The sequence below is a fragment of the Trachinotus anak genome, unplaced genomic scaffold (assembly GCF_046630095.1).
Source record: "Trachinotus anak isolate AG129_WGS33_773 ecotype Australia unplaced genomic scaffold, CSIRO_AGI_Tana_v1 ptg000003l, whole genome shotgun sequence".
NCBI lineage: Eukaryota > Metazoa > Chordata > Actinopteri > Carangiformes > Carangidae > Trachinotus > Trachinotus anak.
In genome coordinates, this window is record NW_027273854.1 from 24,463,524 (window position 1) to 24,472,117 (window position 8,594).

Below are 8,594 nucleotides of genomic sequence, written 5' to 3' on the forward strand. Positions count from 1 at the left end.
CTAGTGGCAGGAATCAGACCAGTTCTTGGTGAACCTAATTACCTGAGATACATTAATACCTCTGCACAGTCTGAAGATGACAAAGAAAATATATAATAATGTGACACCTTCATATGGTTTTATCAAACACTAGAGCTCAGGTATTAATATACAGTGGCACATGCCTCCACTCATCAATATAATCCAATTAAAATGAAATGAGTCAATTAATTTTTCTATTAAAACACACGTAGCCAAGAAGGTCCTAAAAACAAATAACAACAAAATGCCCCTAAAGTGCAGATGTGAACAAATGCAGATGGATCAGTTCACATGGAGGAGCAGAAAATAATCATCCTCTCCAGCTGATTTGGACTTATAGAGGTATGTTTATTGATTACCAGTAGTTATGCTGCCCTTCCTCCTTTCTTAATAGAAAGGTCATAGGTCAGGAAGCTGCCAGAGGTGGACTGTACTGTAGGAGCTGGTCTTTGCTGTATGGGACAATTGTCAGGATTGTGTTTGTGTAGCAGAAGGAAATCCACTGTTACCATCCTGCCCCCCCCCCCTTTCCACTGATGTAGCGTTTGACTGTCATGGCCCAAAATGTCATCTGTTAACTCCATCAGGACTTAGCTACTGCGTAATGTCTCCATCATCATCACCATCTGACGCATTCGGCCTCTTCACCCACCCTTTTCCTTCACACACACACACACACACACACACACACACACTCCTGTGGTGTAACCCCTCCTTTCTCCGCTGCTGCTAAACTATATAAATCACCTCTGTGGCGGTTTGAAAACAAGACACAGCGACCTGCAGAGTGAAACCTGACCGAGGAGCAGAGAAGAGAGACAGCACCTGTAACCTCCAGAGTCTTCTCAGAGTAAGTCTGCTCACTTTTCACTCTCCTCTGCTGTGTTTCCACTGGGACCCGAGATGCTTTGCTGACTCCTGAACTGAGGTAAAACTGCACTGCAACGATTTATTTCAACACTTCTGCTCTGTTTTGCAGAGAAATTCATTCACACCCAGTGATATGAGGCAATTTCAAACCTCTGTGTGGGAAAGTTTCCAAATAAAAGCCTCTAGCTGCTGTTCCGTGTGGCACAAAGAAAGGCGTGAAAATGTGCGTTCAACCTTTTCTTTTTTTTTTTTTTTTTTAAATCAGCTTATGCACATAAGCTTGTAATTTTACCTTTGACTCCTGCAGGCAGATCACCTAAAGCTCAGCAGGAGCAGGGAACCAGGACGCTCCGCAAGAGACTAAATGACTTGTGAAAAGATCTGCAGAGTTTTAACGCCAGGAAGCGGGTTTTGTTTCAGAGCGAATAAGGCGAATACGTTTTTAAAAAGTGCATGTCATCAGGTCTGTGAACCTGGAGAAACTGTAATATACCGTTCTATAATGTTGCGCATTAGAGGAGATGCAGAGGCAAGATCTTTATCCAAGTTAGAATAATGAAAAAAAAAAAATCAACTAATAATTAATGACATGCTAATGATTGCATTGTTGTAGTCCATTTTGAGAACATCATCCAAACGTTCAGAGTGCAGCTGGAAATAGTGTGTGAACCCATCAGCTCATGGTTTTGACAAAAGCTAGCTGGAGTCAGGGGTTATCAAACCTGGAGTCCAAACAGATTCCAGGTGTGTTACAGCTGTGACTTTAAACATTTAAACATTTAGAGTTTGCTGTTCACAAGAACCATCTGCTGCTGTGAACATGTACTGAAAAAAGAAAAAAGTCCCAGAAGACTTAGGCTCAAAATATCTTATAGGAAAATGTGAGGGTGGCTCTCCAGCAGCTAAACACTGCAGTAAATCTACTACAGACTGACTTCAAACAGAGAAAATCCACCTGTTGGAGCTCCAGTCAGAGCCCAGACCTTAATCCAGGAGAGAGCCGCTCACACCTTGAAAAGAACCTGTTTTACTGGTGAATAGTACCAAAGTGGGAAAACTGGGAGAAATCCTGTTCTGCTGGCGTCGTGGTTTTGGGCTGTAACACTGTGAGCTGGTCCGATCTGTGGGCTGAGCTCACAGGTGAGTGGGCGCTGTCCTACACTGACCTGACCTGCCCACACTGCTGCGCTTCGACAGCACTGCAGGCTGCTCTGACCGGAGTGCAAAATGAAAAGGGCGTAGTTGAAAACAACAGATAACGTACAGACAGACATTTTCTGAGCAGGTGAACAGTCCAGGTGCAGATTTTAGTGAAAATGCTAAAATAATTGACATTATTTGGTTTGTACATTTCCAAAAGGATAAGGCAGTCTCAGTTTTTCATGTTATCATCAAGCTGCCTATTTCAGCCATCACACTATATCAAATTAAATCGTACTGTTGTGACAAATTATTGGAAAATAATATCAATTATTGACGGAGGTCAGGCTGCTTTCAGAAACAATGTGCTGTTTATTTTATTTCTTATTATTATTTTCTTATTACTTATTTTATTTCTGTTTGTGTTATTAATGACATTTTTTTGTAGACAAAGCGAAGTCAGTTGTCAATTGAGTGTGTTTTTGTTGCTAGATCAGGGTTTTTTAATATTATGATTATTATTAGGGGCGACTGTGGCTCAGGAGGTTGGTGGTTCGACCCCCAGCTCCTCCAGTCTGCGTGCCAAAGTGTCCTTGGGCAAGATACTGAGCCCCAAATTGCCTCTGTATGCTCAATGTGTAGATGTAAGCGCTGTATGACGGTGTATGTGTGTGTGTGTGTGTGTGTGTGTGTGTGTGTGTGTGAATGGGTAAATGTGGCTTACATTGTGAAACGCTTTGAGCGGTCAATAAGATAAGAAAAACACCAAAAAAGCTGTTCATTTATTAGAAGCAGCGGTCTTAATAATAATGATAATAACAGCTTTAAAGGTGATATAATAAAAGATATAACTGCCTCACAGAAGACCAGACAGGGAACTGAGGTGCAGCAACAGCTTACGAAGTATTATTCATTTTTATTATTACACGTGCAGCATAATATTATAAATGATGTTCATTTCATAGCAACCATCCAGCCCATATACAGCATTAGTGTCCTCCGCAGGAGTCGATCCATTTTCTTCATCTCTCCCAGGAACTAAACAACACTCTGCCTGACAATAAGTCAATCTGCAGCCTGAAGGTTTTTTTCCTCTTCACATGATACACATTGACACGACTGGCTGCTTCACACACGTCTGTTTACTCGCCAGCCAACTTGAAGCAGACAATTTCCCAGGAAAACACATCACAGTGTTTTTCATGTTGTGCCCCTCAGGAGATGTTTGACATGCACCAAGAGAAGAAAGAGAAAAAGTCTTTACTTATTGATTTTTAAGAAAATATCTTATTCTTTCAAACATTTTCATCATTTGGACCAATGATACAATGATTTCTTTTAAAATAAAAAATCTAGTTAATTGATTAGGTAATATTTTGGTCATCCTGATTTTTGAATTAGAATTCATCTATAATTTTGGACCCTTCGATTCCATAACTCCCCACATCTTGCTGCCCTGACTCAGATGGCCGTGATGCTGAAGCCATGGACAGTGCTGGTTGCCGTAGCGCTGTGTGTGCTGGTGTGTCTGGGAACACTGGCGGACGCCTACCCCCCTAAACCTGAGAACCCCGGAGAAGACGCCCCACCTGAAGAGCTGGCCAAGTACTACACCGCCCTGAGACACTACATCAATCTGATCACAAGGCAGAGGTATATACGCTCACACACACACACACACACACACACACACACACTATTTTTGTTTAGTCTTGTATTTCTGACAGACAGATGACCTCATGAGGACACAAGAAAATCTCTTGCAATTAAAAGAATGTAGCTGTTAAATTAGGGACTGTATGAAAATTATTAGGGTGGGGATCAGTGCAGAATCTTACACTTGACTTTTCAGTATTTAATGCAATGCATGAATTTGTTTGTTTGTTTGTCTGGACCTTCCCCTTGACTTGGCAAAAATATCAATCAAATAAAATAACACATTTAACCTCAGATCTCAGTGTCTAACTAACTAAAAATGGCCAAATTCATAACAAACAAAATGGTATGGTATATGTCAGACCTGTCCCTGCTGTCCATAAAAAGTCACACTACCCTCCATATTTAACCAAAAGAAAAATTAAAATACCCTCATCCTTTTCTGAACAGTTTTTCTAATAGTTTTCATACAGCCCCAAAGGATGAAACTTTAAATTATGGAAGGTTCTTGTGAAAGATAGAAGAAGGTATGTCTGTTGTTTCATCTTGGGACTATATGCAGATGCCCCAAGAACTGAAAGAACCATTCCCCCAACTGATTTTCAGGCATTAGGATAATAAATAAGTAGCAGCGGTTGAACTGGGTTAGCCTGTTTTGCCTCCTCCCATTCGCCCCTTTTGTCCATATTTAATTTAATTTTATCCAAGTCATTATAGCGTCCGAGTTCTAAGAGTTTCCCGCTCCTACTTAAGCCAGGAGCTCTGTCGATGTGTGATGCATCCCCCTCTGACACCACCAGCTCACACCGGCAGCTCCGTGGATTAGATTACCGGCCACTCTCCAAAACCTCCAGGCCTCCAAATCAACGGGACCAGAGCAATAAAATCGGTACAGATGGATCCAAGAAAGAATCCCAAATCCAATTAGCTGAGCCTGCTGCTCTAAGGTATAAAAGTCGGCAGTATGGAATTGTCAGATGGCATATTTTTTGATTTGGAGCAGTCGGGCTCATCAGTTTTTATTCATGAAAGTCAAATAGGTTGTTGATATTTAAATGTCTGGTTTAAAGAAGATGCCAAATGCCACCAGAGTCAATTCGTTTCAAGTAGAAAGTTCTGACGTTTCACTGGAGAGTTGCAAATGAAGACGTATCATATGTGATGAAGAGAACTGTGAACTTATATAAAGATTTGGCTGCAGCAAATAAAATGCGGGGGAATGTGATGGCTGTCAGCTGTAGACCCTCCCTATACAGATGATGGATCTGAGCAGTCCAGAGATTTGGTTTATTACTAAACATGGCTGTTTATATCATCGTGGAACTGGACAAATATACTGCTGTCTTCACTAAAACCATGAAAATCAGGCCTGTCGCTGCCACTGACGTCCTCAGTTTATCTTCTAGTCTATCTTCTATTAATCAAAAACTCAAAACATTTGTAGGTTGATTCTAATGTTTTTACATTCAGTATTGAATGTAAAGATTTTATTCCTGACAACCTGAAACTGAAATTAAATCTTTCATATTGAGTTTATAAAGTCTTGTTGATGGTCAGAGGGAATTTCTTGATAGCACTGATCCAATTTTTTTTCTTTTTTAATTCTAAATTGAGATCAAATTGGCAGAAAATATAACTAAAAAGTTAACTATAAAAAGATCTGAGTTTAAAAAGAAAAACAAACAATAACAAAAAAACAACAGTAACAGCAACAACAACAAAATCCTGCCATCTTTGAGCACAAAGTACACAATTCATCCTGCTCTTTCCAGAAACCTCAAAGACAAGTCTAACCATCTTGATGACAATAAAGAGGATTTAAAAAAATGAAATATAAAAGATTTTGCGTTATTCAAAGAAAGATGGCAGCTTGAAATCACACATCTCCTTGTTGTTATCATCAGTCATATCGGTTTACTTTAATCTGATGTTGCTTTTCAATATTTTATATTTATTTTAATTGTGTTTTACTAAGGAGGATATTTCACCTCTGACTGCCTGGTTACGAAAAACATATGTTAAAAATCTTTTGATTGTGCAGCACTGTGTCTTCAGAGATTCTGGAAATACCTTCTGAACAACAGCAGGTGTTGGTAAACGACCTTCTGGGTTTTTCAAGGATCATCATTTTTTATGTTTATTTTTTGGAAAATCAGGCTTAGCTCTGTGACTCAAATGAAAAGGCAAGAGATGAGAGGCACAACCTGGGCTTATACTTACACAAAAGACCAAAGGAGATAAATTGACTGTAGAGTAGAGAGACGGGCCATTATCAGAGGGGAGAACATTTTACATCCTGATGCGTCGCACTGTGTGACAGCTGCATGAGACGGAGCGTGTGAGCTACTCAATTGCTTTCCCACAGGGCAGGACACACACACACCTCCCTGTGTGTAACAAAGCATAAAATTGGGTGCTGGGGTCATGGGGGGAAGTGGAACAGGTGGTTGATGGGAAAACTGAGGATCTGCAGGGTTGTGTGGAGTAGCACTGTTTTATGCACACACACACACATACACACACACCCACACAGACAGATACACACATTACCGAGTAAACTTTGTGTTGAGCGGTTCTGTGGTTTTACATTTGCCACTCTCTTGGACCCCTGGTTTCCTTATTAAGAGAATAAGACGACTCACGCAGACTTGGAAATGACAGCTGCACACACACACCAGCACTTAAAGACACACTCTCCTGCACGCACAGTCTGAATCTGACTGTGAAATGAAAACATTAGGAGCAAAGGGAGGGGAACAAGTGAAGCGATTTACTGGAAAGGCAGACAGACGGAGGGACGAGGACACATGCAACGAACAGAAAGAGAAGGAGACGAGTTCCTTGTATGTTGTATACAACATGACCTCTGTGCTCCATTCACACAATGACCTCCAAAGCTAAAGATATGAAGGAAACTGGTAGTGGAAGCAATGTTTTATGGGAAAAGTAGTCCTGATTTTGACAAAAGACTCATTTGTTTAAAAAGAAATTGATTTCACGTCACAAAAGTCAGTTGTTAGTCAGGGGGAGGGATGCTCAGCCAGCTGTATGTTTTCTGTGACTCTGGGGCGAGAACAACCCTGATGATGTCATAGTGATGTCATCAGGGCATTTTGGGATCTGAATCTGAATCCATAGCAAGAATGAAAACATCCATATGAATCTAAACGATTATAAGGTGTTTGACATAAAATGCATTTAAAAAATCTCTTTATCTGTGTCCCAGGTATGGAAAGCGCTCAGCTCAGGAGGACATGGTCGCAGAGCTCCTGTTTGGTGCCGACAGCAACAGAGACCAGAGGTCAAGGTAAAGACCAGCACACATAAGCTGAAGGAGTCATGTGAGGTTTAGCAAACACATTTTACAGCCTTTATTTATTGTCATCTTCTTCATTTAATCATGTAATCTCACTAAGATTTAGACTTATTTTGCTAGATAGGTCTAGAAGAAGAAGAACATCATAACAAAGCACATACAGCTTCACAGATATCAAACAGTTTTAAAATGCTTGGTAATTCATCCCATTCCTAAGTATTATTTTGTTGTATTGTAGTGCTGATATCCATAAGAAGATATATTTATGGGTTTAAGAAAGCTCTGATCCTCTCTTCTGATTGGCTGACTTATTTCTGAGTGATCCAATACAACTATAGCAGATTTCAGGTAAACACTCAGAGAAACCAAATCCTGCAAGGTTGGATGGTGGGTCCAGGTTGGCGGGGCTTGGGGCGTGGCTAAGAGCAGTGACTGCTTTGTTGTGACATCACAAAGTTCCAGAAGTCCTGATGGCTCGTTTTGAAGCTCAGTTTCTGAATACAGGCTGTGTGCATTTCTCTGTGGACTGAGGCTTTGATACTTTCACAGTGTTAATATAGAACCTAGACCTGCTTTATAATCAGACATGTGGACATCTACCTTTATACTATATGGGACCTTGAATTCATACAAGCAGTTACATGTTCTCCCCTCTTTTCCACAGATATGATGATTCCTACATGTGGTGACTCCGCCCTTCCTCTCCCTCTTCATCCGGCATTCCCTCCGAGTGTGTCCCACAATGCACCTGGAGGGGCCGACGTGTGCCTCTGACCTCCAACCCCTGAATCCGACCCCAACCAATGACCATCACTGGCCAGAATACAACCTCTCTGTCTCTCTTGTCACTGTCTCACATCTCACTGATTACAACATATTTATACATAATTTATTATTGAAATAAAAAACATATACGTATATGAGATTAGCACTACTAATCAGAAGGTGGAACTGTGTCTCTGTGTGTGCGTGAGCATAAATGTCCCTCTACTGTCCAACACTGTTTAGAGGAATAAATTCTTGTTTTACTGTTGCTCCTGTAAAAAGTAACATCAGAATAAATTAATAAAACCGTTTCTGTGTGAATAAAATGTGTTTTTCTTTGGTGATTCATGTCATGATGCTGTAAATGTGCAGAGTTTACACATCCTGGGTAATTAAAGTTACAACATGCTACTTTAATATTTGTTGATCATTACCATAGCAGTTTTTATTTGTTTATTTTTCTTATATATAGTGAAATATACAACATAATTAACTGATCCCCCCGATCCCCAATTGCACCAATCACCAGCACAAATTCCTTGTATGTGGAAACATACTTGGCAATAAAACGGATTCTGATTCTGATTAAGAATGAAGGGAGAATTGCAGGAGTACAACTTATTTTATGTGTTAAATTATAAGGCTGGTGTAAATCTATATTTTTCTTATTATCAACAAATCCCAGTAAAAGACCAAAACCAACAAGGTGTTTTTCTTTAAATGAATTCCCTCCTCTGTCTGTCAGCCTGAGGACATGAAACCTTCAAATGACTCAAAAGTATCTGCAATTCTCTAAAGCACCTGGCCACTGTAGTTTTTAACAAAC

At 40.2% G+C, this 8,594-nt stretch overlaps 1 protein-coding gene across 2 annotated transcripts; it reads left to right on the forward strand.

Moving 5' to 3' along the window:
• The first annotated feature begins 739 nt into the window (after positions 1-739).
• Positions 740-8,094, forward strand: pyya (peptide YYa). 2 transcript variants are annotated; one of them, XM_071474810.1, is made up of 4 exons: positions 740-871; positions 3,497-3,684; positions 6,914-6,994; positions 7,668-8,094. In XM_071474810.1, the coding sequence occupies exons 2-4, from the start codon at positions 3,497-3,499 to the stop codon at positions 7,690-7,692; spliced, it is 294 nt and encodes a 97-aa protein (XP_071330911.1). In that variant the 5' UTR covers positions 740-871; the 3' UTR covers positions 7,693-8,094. The 2 variants fall into 2 exon arrangements, with proteins under 2 accessions (XP_071330911.1, XP_071330913.1); XM_071474812.1 differs by having other exon boundaries at positions 817-949; positions 7,668-7,832.
• Positions 8,095-8,594: the final 500 nt, after the last annotated feature.